This window comes from Staurois parvus, unplaced genomic scaffold (genome assembly GCF_062004578.1).
Source record: "Staurois parvus isolate SC_StPar_1 unplaced genomic scaffold, SC_StPar_1.0 ptg000552l, whole genome shotgun sequence".
Lineage (NCBI taxonomy): Eukaryota > Metazoa > Chordata > Amphibia > Anura > Ranidae > Staurois > Staurois parvus.
Genome location: NW_028318348.1, coordinates 45,052 through 65,779, shown reverse-complemented (window position 1 = coordinate 65,779; position 20,728 = coordinate 45,052). Strand labels below are relative to the sequence as shown.

At 44.7% G+C, this 20,728-nt stretch overlaps 1 protein-coding gene across 1 annotated transcript in view; it reads left to right on the top strand.

The window, feature by feature from the left end:
• NAGK (N-acetylglucosamine kinase) overlaps positions 1 to 20,728 on the top strand; it is a 38,526-nt gene that overhangs the window by 10,976 nt on the left and 6,822 nt on the right. Inside the window, exons 4-8 of the mRNA XM_089691164.1 lie at positions 3,325 to 3,466; positions 8,377 to 8,487; positions 11,942 to 12,054; positions 17,895 to 17,982; positions 20,425 to 20,522. Coding sequence (XP_089547290.1) covers positions 3,325 to 3,466; positions 8,377 to 8,487; positions 11,942 to 12,054; positions 17,895 to 17,982; positions 20,425 to 20,522 — 552 coding nt within the window. The remainder of the gene's footprint in view (positions 1 to 3,324; positions 3,467 to 8,376; positions 8,488 to 11,941; positions 12,055 to 17,894; positions 17,983 to 20,424; positions 20,523 to 20,728) is intronic.

The window sequence follows — 20,728 nt, the reverse complement described above, 5'->3', positions numbered from 1 at the left end:
CTGGCTCCCGATTGCCCAACGCATTAAATTCAAACTACTAACACAGACATACAAAGCCATTCATAACTCTGCCCCGAACTACCTCACTGACCTGATACCCAAATACCACCCAACCCGTACTCTTCGCTCCTCACAGGACCTCCTACTTTCTAGCTCCCTGGTCTCCTCCTACCACGCCCGACTGTAGGACTTCTCCAGGACTTCCCCCATCCTCTGGAACTCACTTCCCCAATCCATCAGATTGTCCCCTACCCTCCTCACCTTTAGGCGCACCCTGAAAACCCATCTCTTCAGGGAAGTCTACCCCACCGTCACCTAACAGCCGATCTCCTCCACTCCTCCTACCATTCCATCCCCCACAGCCATCTCCTCCAGCATCACCATCCCCTCCCTCCTAGACTGTAAGCTCAAAAGAGCAGGGCCCTTGAACCCCTCGTGTATTGTATTGTTACCGTCTTGTCTCATGTTCTGTCCCCCTTGCTACTGTACAGCGCTGAGCAAACCCTTTGGCGCTATATAAATACTGTATAATAATAATAATAATGCTATGTAACAGGGAAAGGGTTTGTCAGACGCGGTAATGCCGGCCATAGACGGGTCGAAAATCGGCCGATTTTCACACCATTAGTGGGTTAATTGGTCGGCCGTTTTTTGGGGTTTTGGCACATTTTTTTTATCGGTCAAGTTGGAAAATTTGCAGCCGTTTTTGACGATCAGCCGATCTTCCCGGCAATGATGGGCAAATCGGCCGATCATTTTACCGATAAAAAATCTGCGCATGAGCCGTGACCTGCAAGAAGAAGAAAGAAGAATTCCAGTCCGCTATTATATTTGACATGAAAAAGTCTTGCGGTTGCAACAATGTATCTATTTGTATCCGAATAAAACCATCTGTATCTGCAATGGATACAAATAGATAGAATGTTGCAACCGCAAGTCTTTTCATATAGAATATAATAGCGGAGCTCTCTGCAGGGACAGAAGTAATTAAATGCCGGCCGTAGACAGGTCGAAAATCGGCGTTTTTTTCTTTTTACCGTTGGTGGTAACGTCAGCCGATCGAACAACCGATTTTTCTTTTTTTTTTTTATAAAAAAACGGCCAGTTTTTCGACCCGTCTATGGCCTGCATAAGTGCTTGGTCATAACGGTGCGATTTCAGGCGTGATTTGCAAATTGAAATCGCATCTAATGAATGTGAATGTCGGTGTCTTAACATTTTGTGTTTTGCTGCAGCGCGATTTCTAAAGTAGTTCTTGCGTGACTTTTTCTGCAGTTTTGTTGCAATTTCACATACATAGAACAGAATGCAAATTACAAGAAATCATTTAAAAAATCTTCATAAGAAGCAAGATAGTCTTCAGAAATCGGAAGATTTTAAATTGCAGGTGTGTGACCGGATTTGCTGATCCTGGAGATTTAGTTACCGGTCACCCCGCTGCAATTTAAAATCATGCGATTTGTGTGCAATTTCAGGTGCGATTTCTGAAGACTTTATTGCGGCTTGTGATGATTTTCAACAATTTCTTGCCATTTGCAGCGCGATGTCCATTATATTCTATGTAGGTGAAATCGCAACAAAACTGCAGAAAAAGTCACACAAGAACTACTTTAGAAATCACGCCGCAAATTGCAAGAAATCGTTGAAAATCATCACAAGTCGCAAGAAAGTCTTCAGAAATTGCACCTGAAATTGCACACCAATCACATGATTTTAAATTGCAGCGGGGTGACCAGTAACTAAATCTCCAGGATCAGCAAATCCGGTCACACACCTGCAATTTTAAAATCTTCCGATTTTTGTGTGCGATTTCGGGTGCGATTTCTGAAGACTTTCTTGCTACTTGTGAAGATTTTTTAAACGATTTCTTGCAATTTGCAGAGCGATTTCCATTATATTCTATGTATGTGAAATCGCAACAAAACTGCAGACAAAGTCATGCAAGAGCTACTTTAGAAATCGCGTCGCAGCCAATGGCAAATGTTAAGACACCGACATTCACATTCATTAGATGCGATATCGGGTGTGATTTCAATTCCCAAAACGCACATGAAATTTGCACCGGTATGACCGGACACTAAATCCATTCTTCTTTCAGATCTGTGCTGTAATCCATTGTGAGACTTTGGCTTCCTGTAATAAAGACCGCTCACTGCTGCTCTCTCTCCTTGTGCAGGGTGACTGGTCTCGTCCCCGCCCCCTCCTGTAGTTTTCTGCCGACATCCTTCGGTGGGTGGAGCCTGCTGGGCCCCTCCTACAGCTCTGTTCTCTGCACAGGCTACAGCATAGTGATGATGTCATTGCTACTTTTACAAGATAATATCTAGGCTTGCAAAGGCATTTGATGCATATGATATGGAACATGCAAGATAAGCCTTTATCCGTAATAGAATGTTTCTGCAAACCCCCCAAACTTGGGCCAATTAATATGTAAATTATAGCCTTGTACCATGTGACAAGCTGTGACCAATCACAGCTCACACAGTAGTTCTCAATGGCTGCAAGAATGCAGCTAGAGAGAAGGAGAAATGATTGCTTTTACAGCCTTTATGGGTGTAAAAGCAATCGGTGTAAAAAAAAAAAAAAAAATCTTCATCACCCCCCACAAGTAGCACAGTGTCACCATGGTGACACTGTACTGCTAGGGTGATAGTATGTAAAAAAAATAAACAAATAATAAAAATAATTTAAAAAAATTATAATTTTTGGTTATAAACTAATTTGGGTTATTATTTTTTTTTTACTGAAAAGATAACTGAATACATTTTGGCCAAGATTTATGATGAAATATTATTTATTTGCAAAATTTTATAAGAAAAACACTTTTTTTCTAAATTTTTGGACTTTTTAATTTACATAGCAAAAAAAAATAAAACTCCCAGCGGTGAATAAATACCACCAAAATAAAGATTTATCTGTCTCAAATGTTAAATATTCCTATGGGTACAGTGTTGCATGACTGCGCAATTGTCATTCAAAGTGTGATAGCACTGAAAGCTGAAAATTGGCCTGGACAGGAAGGGGGGGAAAGTGTCCGGACTGGAAGGGGTTAATAAAATCACTGTGCCTCAGGAACCTATTGGTGTGCTTTGCTGGGGTATGTGGGTGGTCCAGGGAGTCTGGTGAGGGGATGGGCTCCTGTCAACACCAGACATTCGAGGTGATCCCTTTTCAGGTGCATTGGCTGTATGCACACTGTGGGGGGCGCTACAAGCTCATTGCACCCCATCAGTCAGGAGAGCAGCCCCTGTACTTGCGATGCGCTTTGCTTATCGTCCATTGTTCCCAATATTATCTTTCTCTGTGTCCTCTGATTCTCCGCAGGGCATGTCTCTGAGTGGCGGGGAGCAGAAAGAGGCCATCAATAAACTCATCGAAGAGCTCAACCAGCGCTACCCTCAGCTCAGCGACAATTACTACATCTGCAACGACGCCCTAGGTGCCATGGCAACCGCGACAAAACTGGGTAACGTCTCCACGCCCTCCGACACCTCTAAATACACGGCTCAAAAAAGTGAAAGGAACACTGAGAACCCATCAGATCTCAATGGGGACAAATCTCCTGCTGGATCTCTATACTGACATGGACGGGGTAATGTGTTAGGAAGGTAAGGATGTCCCATCGTTTGATGGAAATGAAAATGATCGACCTACAGAGGACTGAATTCAAAGACACCCCAAAAATCAAAGTGAAAAAATGATGCAGCAGGCGAGTCCATATTGCTGAAATGTCATTGCAGCAACTCATAATGGTCCTCAGTAGTTTGTATGGCCCCCACATGCTTGTATGCATGCCTGACAATGTCGGGGGAGGCTCCTAATGAGACCACGGATGATGTCCTGGGGGATTTCCTCCCAGATCTGGACCAGGGCATCACTGAGCTCCTGGACAGTGTGAGGTGCAACCTGGCGTCATATGGACCGAAACATGACATCCCAGAGATGTTCTATTGGATTTAGGTCAGGCGACGGTGGGGTCCATTCAATGGTAAAAATTCCTTCATCCTCCAGGAACTGCCTGCATACTCTCACCACATGAGGCCGGGCATTGTAGTGCATCAGGAGGAACCCAGGACCCACTACACCAGTGTAGGGTCTGACAATGGGTCCAAGGTTTTCATCCCGATACCTAATGGCAGTCAGGGTGCCATTGTCTAGCCTGTAGAGGTCTGTGCATTGCTCCATGGATATGACCCCCCACCAAAATGGTCATGCTGAATGATGTTACAGGCAGCAGGACATTCTCCACGGCTTCTCCAGACCCTTTCACGTCTGTCACATGTATTCAGGGTGAACCTGCTCTCATCTGTGAAAAGCACAGGGTGCCAGTGGTGGACCTGCCAATTCTGGGGTTCAATGGCAAATGGCAGTCGAGCTCTATGGTGCCGGGCAGTGAGCACAGGGCCCACTAGAGGACGTCGGGCCCTCAGGCCACCCTCATGAAGTCTGTTCCTGATTGGTCAGAGACATTCACACCAGTGGCCTGCTGGAGGTCAGTTTGTAGGGCTCTGGCAGTGCTCATCCTGTTCCTCCTTGCACAAAGGAGCAGATACCGGTCCTGCTGATGGGTTAAGGACCTTCTATGGCCCTGTCCAGCTCTCCTAGAGTAACTGCCTGTCTCCTGGAATCTCCTCCATGCTCTTGAGACTGTGCTGAGAGACACAGCAAACCTTCTGGCAATGGCACGTATTGATGTGCCATCCTGGAGGAGTTGGACTGCCTGTGCAACCTCTGTAGGGTCCAGGTATGGCCTCATGCTACCAGTAGTGACACTGACCCTAGCCAAATGCAAAACTAGTGAAAAACAGTCCGGAAAGATGAGTAGGGAAAAATGTCAGTGGCCTCCATCTGTAAAACCATTCCTGTTTTGGGGGTCGTCTCATTGTTGCCCATCTAGTGCACCTGTTGTTAATTTCATTAACACAAAAGCAGCTGAAACTGATGAACAACCCCCTCTGCTACTTACCTGACCAGATCAATATCCCAGGAGTTTCATTGACGTGATGCTAGACTCTGATTAATAAGTGTTCCTTTCATTTTTTTTGAGCAGTGTATTTCCTTTACTATTACATGCTGCTGCTGTCAACGCTGTATAACCTGTATGTGGCATCAACAATACACAATATACAGTTCTGTGTTCCGGCAGAAGGACAGAGACTTCCCGTCAGCTGATGGAACAAAATTGAGTCGTGTTGGGTGCTGCTCATCCAGTCACAGGAAGCTTTATATTTTTATGACTTTTTTTTGTCAGGTTGCTTTAACAAACATAACATGCAGATCGAAGTTCATCTCTTTTTGATCTGCAGATGAATGAAAGAGTAGATACAAAAGTAACAATGTTTCTTTGTGTCTCTCTATCTTGCTTTGGACCTTTCTAATACATCTTCTACCACATCTTCTACCACTGCTGTATATTCGCAGCAACTCCCGGCTGTTATTTTGACAATCAGGAATAGCCAGCAAGTGTGCAGAGTGTGTGAATGTGCAGAAGGACAAGGCGTACTACCTATGCCCTGTGTTCTTTTTGATAAACCAGAAACTAATTCTCCTGCGCTCTAGGACCCAGGCGGGTGGCGGATGGATGGAACCAGAACTGGAAAAATCAACCACCAGTGCATGTAGATTTGTGCAGCTCCAAACAAGGCTGAGGAAGCCCGACCAAAACTGCGAAGCGAAACAAAAACGAGAAGCGCACAAACCTTGTGCATTACCTCAGTAACCAAAATGTATTAATTATAAAATGATACTCTGGCAGTACTCATCCTGTTCCTCCTTGCACAAAGGAGCAGATACCGGTCCTGCTGATGGGTTAAGAACCTTCTACAGCCCTGTCCAGCTCTCCTTGAGTACCTGCCTGTCTCCTGGAATCTCCTCCATGCTCTTGAGACTGTGCTGGGAGACACAGCAAACCTTTTGGCAATGGCACGTATTGATGTGCCATCCTGGAGGAGTTGGACTGCCTGTGCAAAAACGAGAAGCGCACCAACCTTGTGCATTACCTCAGTAACCAAAATTTATTAATTCTTAAATGATACTCTGGCAGTACTCATCCTGTTCCTCCTTGCACAAAGGAGCAGATACCGGTCCTGCGACTAAAATCAGGCATGTAAGAGCTCTGATGAAGAAGGGATGCCCTTCGAAACGCGTCAGCTGTACTGAGTATCTACCCCTATGATGGGATTCGCGATGGCTCCTTATCTTTCAAGTCCCTCTGAGGACTTACATGCCTGATTTTATTCGCTGTTTGTGAGTATCACTTTATAATTAAGAAATTTTGGTTACTGAGGTAATGCGCAAGGTTGGTGCGCTTCTCGTTTTTGTTTCGCTTTGCAGTTTTGGTTGGGTTTCCCCAGCCTTGTTTGGAGCTGCACAACTCTACATGCACTGGGGGTCGATTTTTCCAGTTCTGGTTCCATCCATCCGCCACCCGCCTAGGTCCTAGAGCACAGGAGAATTCGTTTCTGGTTTATCAAAAAGAACACAGGGCATAGGTAGTACGCCTTGTCCTTCTGCACATTCACACACTCTGCACACTTGCTGGCTATTCCTGATTGTCAAAATAACAGCCGGGAGTTGCTGCGAATATACAGCAGTGGTAGAAGATGTATTAGAAAGGTCCAAAGCAAGATAGAGAGACACAAAGAAACATTGTTACTTTTGTATCTACTCTTTCATTCATCTGCAGATCAAAAAGAGATGAACTTCGATCTGCATCCATACCTCAGTAACCAAAATTTATTCATTATAAAATGATACTCACAAACGGCGAATAAAATCAGGCATGTAAGAGCTCTGATGAAGAAAGGATGCCCTTCGAAACGCGTCAGCTGTACTGAATATCTACCCCTATGATGGGATTCGGGCTGGCTTCTTATCTTTAAAGTCCCTCTGAGGACTTACATGCCTGATATTATTCGCTGTTTTTATCACTTTATAATTAATACATTTTGGTTACTGAGGTAATGCACAAGGTTTGTGCGCTTCTCGTTTTTGTTTCGCTTTGCTGTGTTTTTTGGGCATGTGTAGCACATCCCATGTCCACAGCTAGTTAAAATCACACAAATTAAGTTGCTTTTGACAAATTCTTGAAGTAGAGGGTCCTACAGATCCTCCAGGATGAATTGTGGTGTTCTTGCTAATGGTTATGAAAAAAATACTTATATATATTTTATTCAAAGTGGGTTCCTCCCCACCTTCCCGGAGAATTTTTTGTGTTTGAAATTTGCCAATCTTAAGTTACTGTTGTGCAAAACAGAGACTTAGCCTTTACCTGTAGGACCTGACCCATTGGCCATACAAAGCCTTTGAGCAGGTGCTGTACACACAATCCAGGGGCTGCAACCTCCGGGATTGTGTCTTCAACTGACAGGCAGACTCCTGTCTGTCAGGTGGAAGCAGTCGTGCGGCTTCCATGTATTGCAGGCTGCACTTGCCAATCTGCGGGCCCGGGGCCGACATGGCAGGTATAGGGGAGAGTGGAAACACGTCTGCTCTCCTCCCCTACTTTGTGACCCAGAAGGCGACGTATATGACGTCACTCCCGGGTCATCACTGTCACTTTCTCCGGCTAGAATAGCTGGGGAGAAATGTATTGCAATGCAATATACAGTTAGACCCTGTATGTCTCATTAAAGAGGACCTGTCACCTAAAAATCATCACATAGGGGACTTTGTGTCCATTATGTGATGGGAAAAAAAAGAAAAAAAAAAATGTTATTGTAAAAAATAGTTACACCCAAGCACATAACACCCTCACCCAAAAAATTTTGATGCCCCCCCCCACCCCCATATACACGTATGTGTACGAACGTAAACCAAGTGTTGAGGTCACCTACGCAATTAAACATTGATTGTGATACACATGTTGCATATCGCTGCGCACCCAGGAGTGAGATTCTAGCACAAGACCGCCAACATGACACTAAACTTGTAACTTGTAGGGGCTTTTGAAGCGTTGGCTATAGAACATTTAGGGTACTGAAGTTTGACGCAATTTCATAGGCCCACACAAATTTAAGGTTTGACATGTTGAGTATCTGTTTACTCCGTGCAACCTCGTCTTTTATAATTTACCAAATATTTGGGTAATTTATTGCGTTTTATTTGCCCTAAAATTCACTATAGTATGTTTGTATTTTTACTGAACTTTTGTGTTTTTTAGACCTTTGCGGTAATCTTGTGTGACATACAAAATTGGGACTACCAGTATTTTATTCTCTAGGGTGTCTGCTTTCAGAAAATATATAATTTTGGGGGGTTTGTGTAATGTTCAGGCCTAAAATGATTTTTTTAAATGTTTTTAAAAATGTAAAAATGGCTCTGGCAGTGAAAGGGCTAAGACATTCTTGCTGAATCCCCCTTCTTGCATTTCAACAGGTGGAGTGGTCCTGATCTCTGGGACTGGTTCCAACTGCAAACTGGTGAATCCTGATGGCACTGTAACTGGCTGTGGTGGATGGGGGCACCTAATGGGAGACGAAGGATCAGGTAAGTACTTCTTTGTCAGTAAAAGATCAGATTTCCATTACTGTACTGTAAATTAGATACATTATATAGCTAAAGGGTTGTGGACACCTGACCATTACATCTCTAAGCATATTGGCCATTGCATTCCCAAACCATGGACAATAATAACCTCCAAATATATTCTAGTTAGAACAAACTCCACCTTTCTAGAAAGGCTTCCCATAAGATTTTGGAATGTGTCTGCAGGAATGTGTGCTGAATCTCAGCCCAAGATCCTTTGTGAAGTCATGTACTGATGTTGGATGAGAAGACCTGGTTCACAACTGGCATTCCATTTAATCGCAAACGTGTTTAGTAGGGTTAAGGTCAGGGATCTGTGCACGCCAACCATATCTTTATGGAAGTGTTGGTTGAGAAGACCTGGCTCATTCTTATTTATCCCAAACCTGTTTAGTAGGGTTGAGGTCAGGGATCTAAGCAGGCCCCTCCAGTTCCTCTACACCACGCTCCTCAATCCATGTCTTTATGGAGATGTTGGTTGAGAAGACCTGACTCATTCTTATTCATCCCAAACCTGTTTAGTAGGGTTGAAGTCAGGGATCTAAGCAGGCTACTCCAGTTCCTCTACACCACGCTCATCAAACTATGTATCTATGGAGATGTTGGTTGAGAAGACCTGGCTCATTCTTATTCATCCCAAACCTGTTTAGTAGGGTTGAAGTCAGGGATCTAAGCAGGCCAGTCCAGTTCCTCTACACCACGCTCATCAAACTATGTATTTATGGAGATGTTGGTTGAGAAGACCTGGCTCATTCTTATTCATCCCAAACCTTTTTAGTAGGGTTGAGGTTGGGGATCTGAGCAGGCCACTCCAGTTCCTCCACACCAAACTCCTCAATCCATGTCTTTATGGAGATGTTGGTTGAGAAGACCTGGCTCATTCTTATTCATCCCTAACGTGTTTAGTAGGGTTGAGGCCAGGGATCTGAGCAGGCCACTCCAATTCCTCTACACCAAACTTTTCAAACCATGTGTTAATGGAGTTTGTTTTGTGTGTAGGTGTATAATCACGGTGGAACGTAATACAGACCTTCCCCAAGATGTTGTCACAAAGTTGGATATGCATAATTGTCCTAAGTGTCTTTTTATGTTGTAGTACACTTCAGTGGAAACACCTGAACCCACACATTTGGAGGGGGCTCACATACTTTAGGGCATTTAGTTAGGTGTAATAGTCGGCTGTCCACAACCTTTTGGCCATTTAATGTATATAGGTCAATGGGAGGAAATAATTAACTTTGTTGAGGGCTAAAAACAGACAAATTAGAACAGCTTTGTTGAAAGGGGAAAAATGCCTCAGCAATGGTGGTCATTTGGTGGAATAGCCAAATGATGTTGGTACTGGAATGCAAACCCCCATCATCATCTTGCAGAAGATCACTCCCCAGCTCCAGTGCTGAAATAGACTCGGCAGAGTGATCTGGATCTTTCAGGACTGGAACCCAGCAGGGCGTGTGCCAAATAGCAAGATTGCCCTGCAGGTCTAAGTCACTTGGCAGCTATGGCATTTACAGTAGGTAAATACTACATTTAGCTCTCTACTGATATGCCATATTACCCTACCTCATACCTGCTAATGCCAACCCTTTATTGCATTTAGGTTTATTCACATTGTTCTTGGCAATTATTTAACTTGCATTACTACACTGCTGCTAATAGTTACATAGTTAGTCTGGCTGAAAAAAGACAAAAGTCCATCCAGTTCAACCAAAAAAAAAAATGAAAAGAAAAAAGTTATAATCCTACACCCACAGTTGATCCAGAGGAAGGCAAAAAAAATACCCCAGCAAAGCATGATCCTATTTGCTCCTGCTGGGAAAAAAGTTCCTTCCTGATCCCCCGAGAGGCAATCGGATATTCCCTGGATCAACTTTACCTATAAATGTTAGTATCCAGTTATATTCTGTGTATCCAAGAAAGAATCCAGGACTTTTTTAAAGAAAACCACTGAGCTGGCCACAACCAACTCCTGAGGAAGTCTATTCCACATTTTCACAGCTCTTACTGTGAAGAAACCTTTCCGTGTTTTGGAGATTACATTTGCTTCAGATGTAAAGAGTGCCCCCTTGTCCTCTGTGATGACCTCAGGGTGAATATCTCTACACTGAGTTCATTATATGAACTACTTATGTATTATACATGGAGATCATATCCCCCCCTTATGTATTATACATGGAGATCATATCCCCCCTTATGTGTTACACATGGAGATCATATCCCCCTTATGTATTATACATGGAGATCATATCCCCCCTTATGTATTATACATGGAGATCATATCCCCCCTTATGTATTATACATGGTGATCATATCCCCCCTTATGTATTATACATGGAGATCATATCCCCCCCCCCTTATGTATTATACATGGAGATCATATCCCCCCTTATGTATTATACATGGAGATCATATCCCCCCCCCTTATGTATTATACATGGAGATCATATCCCCCCTTATGTATTATACATGGAGATCATATCCCCCCTTATGTATTATACATGGAGATCATATCCCCCCCTTATGTATTATACATGGAGATCATATCCCCCCTTATGTATTATACATGGAGATCATATCCCCCCCCCTTATGTATTATACATGGAGATCATATCCCCCCCCCTTATGTATTATACATGGAGATCATATCCCCCCCCCTTATGTATTATACATGGAGATCATATCCCCCCCTTATGTATTATACATGGAGATCATATCCCCCCTTATGTATTATACATGGAGATCATATCCCCCCTTATGTATTATACATGGAGATCATATCCCCCCTTATGTATTATACATGGAGATCATATCCCCCTTATGTATTATACATGGAGATCATATCCCCCCCTTATGTATTATACATGGAGATCATATCCCCCCTTATGTATTCTACATGGAGATCATATCCCCCCTTATGTATTATACATGGAGATCATATCCCCCTTATGTATTATACATGGAGATCATATCCCCCCTTATGTATTATACATGGAGATCATATCCCCCCTTAATCTTTTCTTCTCAATAGAGAATAAATTCAGTTTCTCTAATCTTTCCTCATAGCTGATCTCCTCCATGCCTCTTATCAGTTTGGTTGCCCTTCTCTGTACTTTCTCTAGTTCCCCAATGTTCTTTATATGAATTGGTGCCCAAAACTGAACTGCATATTCCAGATGAGGTCTTACTAATGATCTGTACCGGGGGAAATGATATCTCTCTCTGGAGTCTATACCTCTCCTAATACAAGAGAGTATTTTGCTCGCTTTAGAAACTGCAGCTTGGCATTGCTGCCATTATTAAGCTTGTGATCTACCAGAACTCCCAGATCCGTCTCCACCAATGATTCCCCCAGTTTTACCCCCCCTAGTATGTATGATGTATGCATATTCTTAGCCCCCGTGTTGTCTTCTTGCAGCATACTGGATATCCCACCGAGCGATGAAAACTGTGTTTGACGCCATTGACAACCTGGTGGTACCACCTTGCGACATCAGTTACGTGCAGGAAGCCATGTTTACATATTTCCAGGTAGCATTTTTTTCTAATAGCTTACCATACACTATACAATATGATTGTACAATCCCATTTAGATCTACCAACAACTATGTAGTGTAAAGTTGGGAATACACATAGATTGTTCAGCCTATGGAGTACAAAAATCTAACAGATTCCTCCATCCACCCTACACAGCGTGGATGGAAAATCTCCCATCAGGGCTTTGTGTTTTGACAGCTGACATAGTCAGCCGCATCCAAAAAGCTGCTGAAAATTTTCCACTCGACTCCTTTCAGTTTTTGAATTGAGGAATGTCGGATGGGAGACCGCTGACAGGGCCACCTACTGAGTGAATTTCTGTCAGTTCTTAAGGAACCAACCAACATTAGCTCAGTCTTTGGCCAGCTTAAGAGCCTGCCCGATGGAGAGCAAAGGGAATGGATTGTTTGGGTTTGCCTTCCTCCCACATGGTTAGGGGAAATTTCAGAAAGATTACACAGAAATTGTACAACCAGATTTTAATGTGTATGGCCACCCTAAAAGAAATGGCTTCTGGGTAATGCCAAGTTCTGCGTGGCAGGCCTGTATGTGAATGTTCCATCCAGTGGGTATTTAAAGCAATCGCATGGTCTTTGCTGAACACAGGCCCATCGAGGGAAAAAATGGCAGATCCCAATTACTCTTTCTCCCTTTTAGAGGTTGTTCTTTACATATGTTATGGATGTGAGAAGTGCCTCCATGTATCCCTACCAGGGTGTCCGCGATGCATGTGCTTACGGTGCTTCTCCCTGGTCGCTTCACATTTGGGGATAGGCACTATATGCGCCTGTGCTGGTAAACACTGATGCAGAAGCCATCGGCATTCACCCAAGCATGGCTGTGTACAGCTGCTCCCTGGGCACCCAAAAGTGTTGGGATTTTACACCTCAGCCTACGGGAGCTAGTAAGTGTCCATGTGCATGAGGCCTAAGTGGGGCACCCTAACATTTCCAACTCGGGGGTCTGTTTCTTAGTATATGGTGATGGGAGGGAAGTACCGTATTTTTCACTCCATAAGACGCACCTGACCATAAGAATTGGTTTTAGACCTAGACCTAGGTTTTAGAGAAGGAAAACAAGAAAAAAAATATTCTGAACCAATGGACTGCAGACATAGTACAGGAGATGACCAGAGACTGCAAATGTACTACAGGAGATGACCAGAGACTGCAGATGTACTACAGGAGATGACCAGAGACTGCAGATGTACTACAGAAGATGACCAGAGACTGCAGATGTACTACAGGAGATGACCAGAGACTGCAGATGTACTACAGGAGATGACCAGAGACTGCAGATGTACTACAGAAGATGACCAGAGACTGCAGATGTACTACAGGAGATGACCAGAGACTGCAGATGTACTACAGGAGATGACCAGAGACTGCAGATGTACTACAGGAGATGACCAGAGACTGCAGATGTACTACAGGAGATGACCAGAGACTGCAGATGTACTACAGGAGATGACCAGAGACTGCAGATGTACTACAGGAGATGACCAGAGACTGCAGATGTACTACAGGAGATGACCAGAGACTGCAGATGTACTACAGAAGATGACCAGAGACTGCAGATGTACTACAGGAGATGACCAGAGACTGCAGATGTACTACAGGAGATGACCAGAGACTGCAGATGTACTACAGGAGATGACCAGAGACTGCAGATGTACTACAGGAGATGACCAGAGACTGCAGATGTACTACAGGAGATGACCAGAGACTGCGGACACGGTACAGGAGATGACCAGAGACTGCGGACAGAGTACAGGAGATGACCAGAGACTGCGGACAGAGTACAGGAGATGACCAGAGACTGCGGACAGGGTACAGGAGATGACCAGAGACTGCGGACACGGTACAGGAGATGACCAGAGACTGCGGACACGGTACAGGAGATGACCAGAGACTGCGGACACGGTACAGGAGATGACCAGAGACTGCGGACACGGTACAGGAGATGACCAGAGACTGCGGACACGGTACAGGAGGTGACCAGAGACTGCGGACACGGTACAGGAGGTGACCAGAGACTGCGGACACGGTACAGGAGGTGACCAGAGACTGCGGACACGGTACAGGAGGTGACCAGAGACTGCGGACACGGTACAGGAGGTGACCAGAGACTGCGGACACGGTACAGGAGGTGACCAGAGACTGCGGACACGGTACAGGAGGTGACCAGAGACTGCGGACACGGTACAGGAGGTGACCAGAGACTGCGGACACGGTACAGGAGGTGACCAGAGACTGCGGACACGGTACAGGAGGTGACCAGAGACTGCGGACACGGTACAGGAGGTGACCAGAGACTGCGGACACGGTACAGGAGGTGACCAGAGACTGCGGACACGGTACAGGAGGTGACCAGAGACTGCGGACACGGCACAGGAGGTGACCAGAGACTGTGGACCTTTGGGACCACTGCGATCGCCTCTCCCCATTGTCTTCTGGGACACGTGACAGGTCCCAGAAGACTACGGGGCCATTCACACCCATTCACAAAGCGCAGAAGTTTTCGCACATGCGCAGTGGGCACTTGGCTGTGAAGCCACAAGCTGTCACAGCCCGATGCCTACACTAAAGATGATGAGGTGATGAGGACACAGCTGGACCGAGGAACAAGCAGGACTGAGGAGCAGGTTCTGCTGCACAGAAGAGCCGAGCGGCCGGCCCGGTATTCTAACACAGCGGCGACGGGGGGAATACAGGGCCGGCCGCTCCATATTCGCTCCATAAGACGCACTGACATTTCCCCCCATTTATTGGAGGAAAAAAAGTGCATCTTATGGAGTGAAAAATACAGTAAGTTGGGTGCTGATCACTTTAGTCTTTCTACATATACTTGCTTACCCCTGATCCAGAAGAGAGGGTTAGAGGTGCAGAATACTCAAAAAGAATACAGGTTGTCTAAAGCCAGTCACAGATGAATCGAACTTTAACAGGGATCAACAGAACTTCGATCCATGTATGGGCACTGTGGTCTACCAATCAGCTTCTGTACAACTGCCTTCTCCGATTTTCCCTGCTCGATCAGCGCTGCAGGCTAAAGCTTGCAGGGCTGATCAGTGGATTCTGATGATGGGGAAAGTCTCTCCACTGTCAGAATACAATAGCTCAGCGGGAGGATTCCCCCATCCACCTCTAGTGTGGGAAAGGGGGAATCAAGTTGGTTATTTTCGATCAACCTGCTGACTCATCTATGGGCTGCCTAAAAGTAGAAGCAGGCCCTTTAAGACCAACGTCTTGCTAATAGCTGGCCTTGTGACAGCAGCCAGAGAACTACAGTGTGACCCTGTAAGAGCAGTCGTAGTCTTTTTTGAGTTGCAGTGGATCTCTCTCTAATTAGTTAGGCCCCTGGTGCCCAACCTGTGGTCGAGGGCCGCATGTGGCCCTTTGGTATATGATGTGCTGTGCTCCGGCCCCAGCAGTCTGTAGTGGGATCACTGATTGGGGTAAGAGCATTGATCTCCGCCTAGCTTTGTACTGTCTCCTGCAGCATGTCTCCAGGCCAAAAATGTAGCATGTGCACAGTCACTAACCCTCATTTCCTCTATTAGGTCTGTAGTCTGGCAGCCCCTTCAAGCATTACATATATTGAACATTATGTGCGGCTCTTTGGTGATGTCAGGGACCATAGTTGAGGCCCACTATAGCTCAAAAGTTGACAACCACTGAGTTGGGGTCTTGACTACTCTGATAGTCTCCAGCCAGAAGATTCCTAGCAGATGTTCCTTCTAGGCAAGCCTCCTTTTAGCCCAGCTACTTCCAGATATACACTACCACATGGCAGCTAAAGTTCTTGGGCCTCCAGCACATGATCCTGGCTGAGGCAAGGCCAAAAATTATTAATTTTACAAAGTCTTGTGATGTCCACCAGTAGCTTCTACCCAGCTCCTCTATGATGCTCTTTAACCAGAAGATTTCTTACTGATGTACTTTCTAGGCAGATTTCCTTTAGCCCAGCTACTTCCAGATATACACTACCACAAGGCAGCTAAAGTTCTTGAGCCTCCAGCTGATGCAAAACCCAAAAGAATTCTGTTTGCAAAGTCTTATGATGTCCAGCAGTAGCTTCTACCCAGCTCCTCTATGATGCTAGTTAGCCAGAAGATTTCTTAGTGATGCTCCTTCTAGACAAACCTTCTTTAGCCCAGCTACTTCCAGATATACACTACCACATGGCAGCTAAAGTTCCTGGGTCTCCAGCAGAGGCAAGACCCAAAAGAATTATTTTTGCAAAGTCTTATGATGTCCAGTGGTTGCTTCTACACAGGTCCTTTATGATCTTTAACCAGAAGAATTCTTACTGATGTTCTTTCTAGGCAGACTTCCTTTAGCCCAGCTTCTTCCAGATATACACTACCACAGGGAAGATAAATTTCCTGGATCTCCAGCAAAGGCTCCCGGCTGATACAAGGCAAAAAAGAATTCTTTTTACAAAGTCTTATGTTGTCCAGCAGTAGCTTATAACGGGCACCCATACATATCTCTGTGGTGCTCAGCCAGAAGATTCCTTATGGATGCTCCTTCTAGACAGAACTTTTTTTAGCCAAACTCCTTCCAGATATACACTACCACATAGCAGCTAAAGTTCTTGGGCCTCCAGCAGAGGCTTCCAGCTGATGCAAGACCCAAAAGAATTATTTTTGCAAAGTCTTATGATGTCCAGTGGTTGCTTCTACCCAGCTCCTTTATGATGCTCTTTAACCAGAAGATTTCTTACTGATGTACTTTCTAGGCAGACCTCCTTTAGCCCAGCTACTTCCAGATATACACTACCACAGGGCAGCTAAAGTTCTTGGGCCTCCAGCTGATGCAAAACCCAAAAGAATTCTGTTTGCAAAGTCATATGATGTCCAGCAGTAGCTTCTACCCAGCTCCTCTATGATGCTCTTTAGCCAGAAGATTTGTTAGTGATGCTCCTTCTAGACAAACCTTCTTTAGCCCAGCTACTTCCAGATATACACTACCACATAGCAGCTAAAGTTCCTGGGTCTCCAGCAGAGGCTCCCAGCTAATGTAAGACCCAAAATAATTCTTTTTGCAAAATCTTATGTTGTCCAGCAGTAGCTTCTACCCATATCCTCTGTGGTGCTCAGCCAAAAGATTCCTTATGGATGCTCCTTCTAGACAGACCTTTTAGCCAAGCTCCTTCCACATATACACTACCACATAGCAGCTAAAGTTCTTAGGGCCTCCAGCTCAGGTCCTCAGAGGGAACACTCCAGGCAAGCACCCCCTCCAAATCAAAAAATGGTGCGCTGTCTCTTTAAAAAGTGCTACATGTACTGTATATCATAGGATAAACAAATATCAATCATAAAGTGCAATAGAACAAAGTGTTTCATGTCATAAATTTATACATCAAAAATCTTTGTGTTCATCATCTCTTGACATAATATATGAAATTGTGAGTATCAATAAACCACAACAAAGCTATAGTGCAAAAAAACAATAAAGTACACTTGTGTCCAACACTTTTATGGGAGGAAAATCTCTCCATTGTCGATCAACGAGAAGAATACTGCCTCATTGATGGTGTCAGTAGGGGAATTGGTGCTACATCATTGATGGAGTAATGCCCCAAGAACCAGATAAAGGCAGGCACAGGGCCACATCTGGCCCCCAGGTCGCAGTTTGGAGACCACTGGTTTATTGGAAGCATCCTCTCCAGGCAGAAGAACGTGAAGCAGCCCCACCAGACTTCACCTTTTATGGATATGTCACTTTAGAACAGGCGCAGTATAACGGGCACCCATACATATCCAGGGGGCTAGAACACATCCTGGGCCTCTCCCTACAATTTATTGATCTTCTCTCCAATTGCAGGTGTCTAATCGGCTTGGTATTCTCACCCACCTCTACCGCACCTTTGAGAAGTCCAAGATAGCCGGATTCTGCGTGAAGTTGGCAGAAGGTATTGCTCGTCATTTTCACGATGAAAGTGTACTTGAACCCTAACGAATGAACGTCTCCTATTTGCTCGCTTTTATATTTGATAGCCTCTAGTTTTAGCCGTTCAATAAGTGCACACAAATATCTGTTGGTCCTGCCAGAAATCCTGTGCGCTGATAACTTCCTGGGCTCTCTGGCTGTGCTGCACTCTCATCAGTAAGCATTGACCCCAGCTATGTCTGTCTACCTCTGTTATGGAGGAGAGGGGGACATGTTCTGTAGTCCTGTCCTAAGGTGACAACACTGATCAACCAGAGATCGTATGGTAAGAGTTGTCATCCTACGACAGAAAGTGTGTTACTGGAAAGATCATCAGGTTAAAAAAAAAAAAAAAAAAACTAATGCAGACACCACATATGACGACTAGTAAGCAATGTGTTACATTTTTTGTTCTTGGATTTATGTACGCTTTAACCCCTTGATGCCGACTGCATGCAAATTAGCAGCCTCAAAGAACTGGGCTTTTTACTGTGGGGCTGCTAATTTGCGTGCCTGTCTTTTCGCTGGGAGCAGCGCACTCCCAACATAAAGACCAGGGTGTCACTGAGAGCCCTGGGTCCTGTTATTTTTTAATTTTTTTTTTAATTTAAACTTTTATTTGCTTTTCCAGTACAAAAAGAACAACATATTTGCAAAAATATTTCACATATACATATTCCATTTCTAACAATCGGGACCCAGAACTCCTGATTCCGGGTCACCAGATCACTGTGATAGCTTCTGATTTGCTATCACAGTGATCAGTCACTGTGAAGCCAGCCCCCGCTTGTTTTCTTTCTCTGCATGGAGGAGAGATACATTGTATTTCCATCTGTCAGAGTAAAAAAAAATAAATAAAAATACCTAGATCAAGGTTTGATCTAGATCTGTGCCAGGGTTAGTGTTTGGGTCAGGGTCAAGTGTCTAGGTTGATTTTTTTTTTTTTTTTTTTTTGGGGGGGGGTTTTCGTTTTTGTTTATTTAATTGGTATCAGTGTCACTTAGTGGCAGGATTAAAATAAAAAGAAGCAAATTGCACACAATTTTTTCTGGGCTGTACTACGGATACAAACAACAACTGACACAAATGTGGTATCGCTGCGATCGTCAGGAGCAGGAGAAATTTGTTTGGGTTGTTCTTTGGTGGTAGGTTATGGTAGTAGCAAAAAATATACAGCTAAATTTGAAAAACAGTTTTTTTTTGTTTACTATTTTTGGCCAGTTATTCCTTTGGTAGAAAAAAAAAAAATCAGGAGATATCCATTACCATTTACCACCAAATGAAAGTCCAATTTGTCCTGAAAAAAAAAACAAAAAACAAGGTATGATCCACCTGGATGCACAAAGTAGTTGTGATGATTGATATATACGGTTTTGCAAACACAGGTCAAAGTTGCAAAATTGTGCTTAGGCATTAAGATTTGTTTTACCCTTAGGCGGGAGGGGGTTAAATTACAAAAGAAACAGAACGGACAGTAACCATATTTACTCATTATATAGACTCTGCTTCCCACTGAACTGATAAGGTTTTTGTAATTGAAAACCATAGACTCTGCAATCTCTGCCAAAGTCAACCACCCACAATGCACCTGGCATCCACAGCATGGCTGGATCTAGGGGGGGGGGGGGGGGGGCTGGGGTGGGCTGAGCCCCTCCCCATCCAGACCCAACTCTGACCTGCCACTATGCTGCCCTAAATTGACACAATACCACCCTAATTTGATAATTTACCACCCTAGTTTGACATTATACTGTTCTTTGACACTATACAGATCTCAGTTATGCGTCGTGTACAGAGGAGCTATACTGCCTGTGCCCAGGCTGTGTGCAGTGCAGAGATGGGGGAAGGAGCTGTGTGTCTGTCCTCTGCCCTGCCAGCTGGGACCCCTGTTCTCTGTCCTGCCAGCTGGGACCCCTGTCCTCTGCCCTGCCAGCTGGGACCCCTGTCCTCTGCCCTGCCAGCTGGGACCCCTGTCCTCTGCCCTGCCAGCTGGGACCCCTGTCCTCTGCCCTGCCAGCTGGGACCCCTGTCCTCTGCCCTGCCAGCTGGGACCCCTGTCCTCTGCCCTGCCAGGAGTGCCCCCTGTCCTCTGCCCTACCAGCGGGGACCCCTGTCCTCTGTCCTGCCAGCGCTGTCCTCTGCCACCCTGACATTTTTTTACTGCACCCCCACATTGGAAGGCTAGATCCAGCCCTGATCCACAGACCATGTAATCTGTACCTGGACTGTGATATGATGGCACTCACAGCAGGCTTTATTCATAGTTAACATAGTTTTTTTCTATCTATCATAGTTATTTGTCATTGTTGTCATGCGCCCTGTGCAGTGTGATTTTTGTTTTCAATGACAGGTTCCCTTTGCAGCAAAGCAGAATTCATAGTAAGCAGTGCTACTGAACATGTATCTCTGACTTATTTCATTCCAGGAGCCAACAAGGGGGATGCTTTGTGCCGCTGGGTGTTTCGGAGCGCTGGGGAGGTCCTGGCCAGTCACGTTGTTGCTGTACTTCCTAAAGTCGACAAGGTGACTGGTGTTATTCTGTTATTAAGTGTGGATGAGAAGTAAACTTTAATTAAAAAAAAAAAGGCAATTTGATTTAAAAATGTGTTCTTCAGATCTTAAAGCTGAACTTTTTGTTGAAATATATTCCTCCATAGCCACAAAATATAAACATCCGCTTTGTGTGCTCCAAATGCCTTTGCAAACTTAGATATTACCTTGTAAAAGTA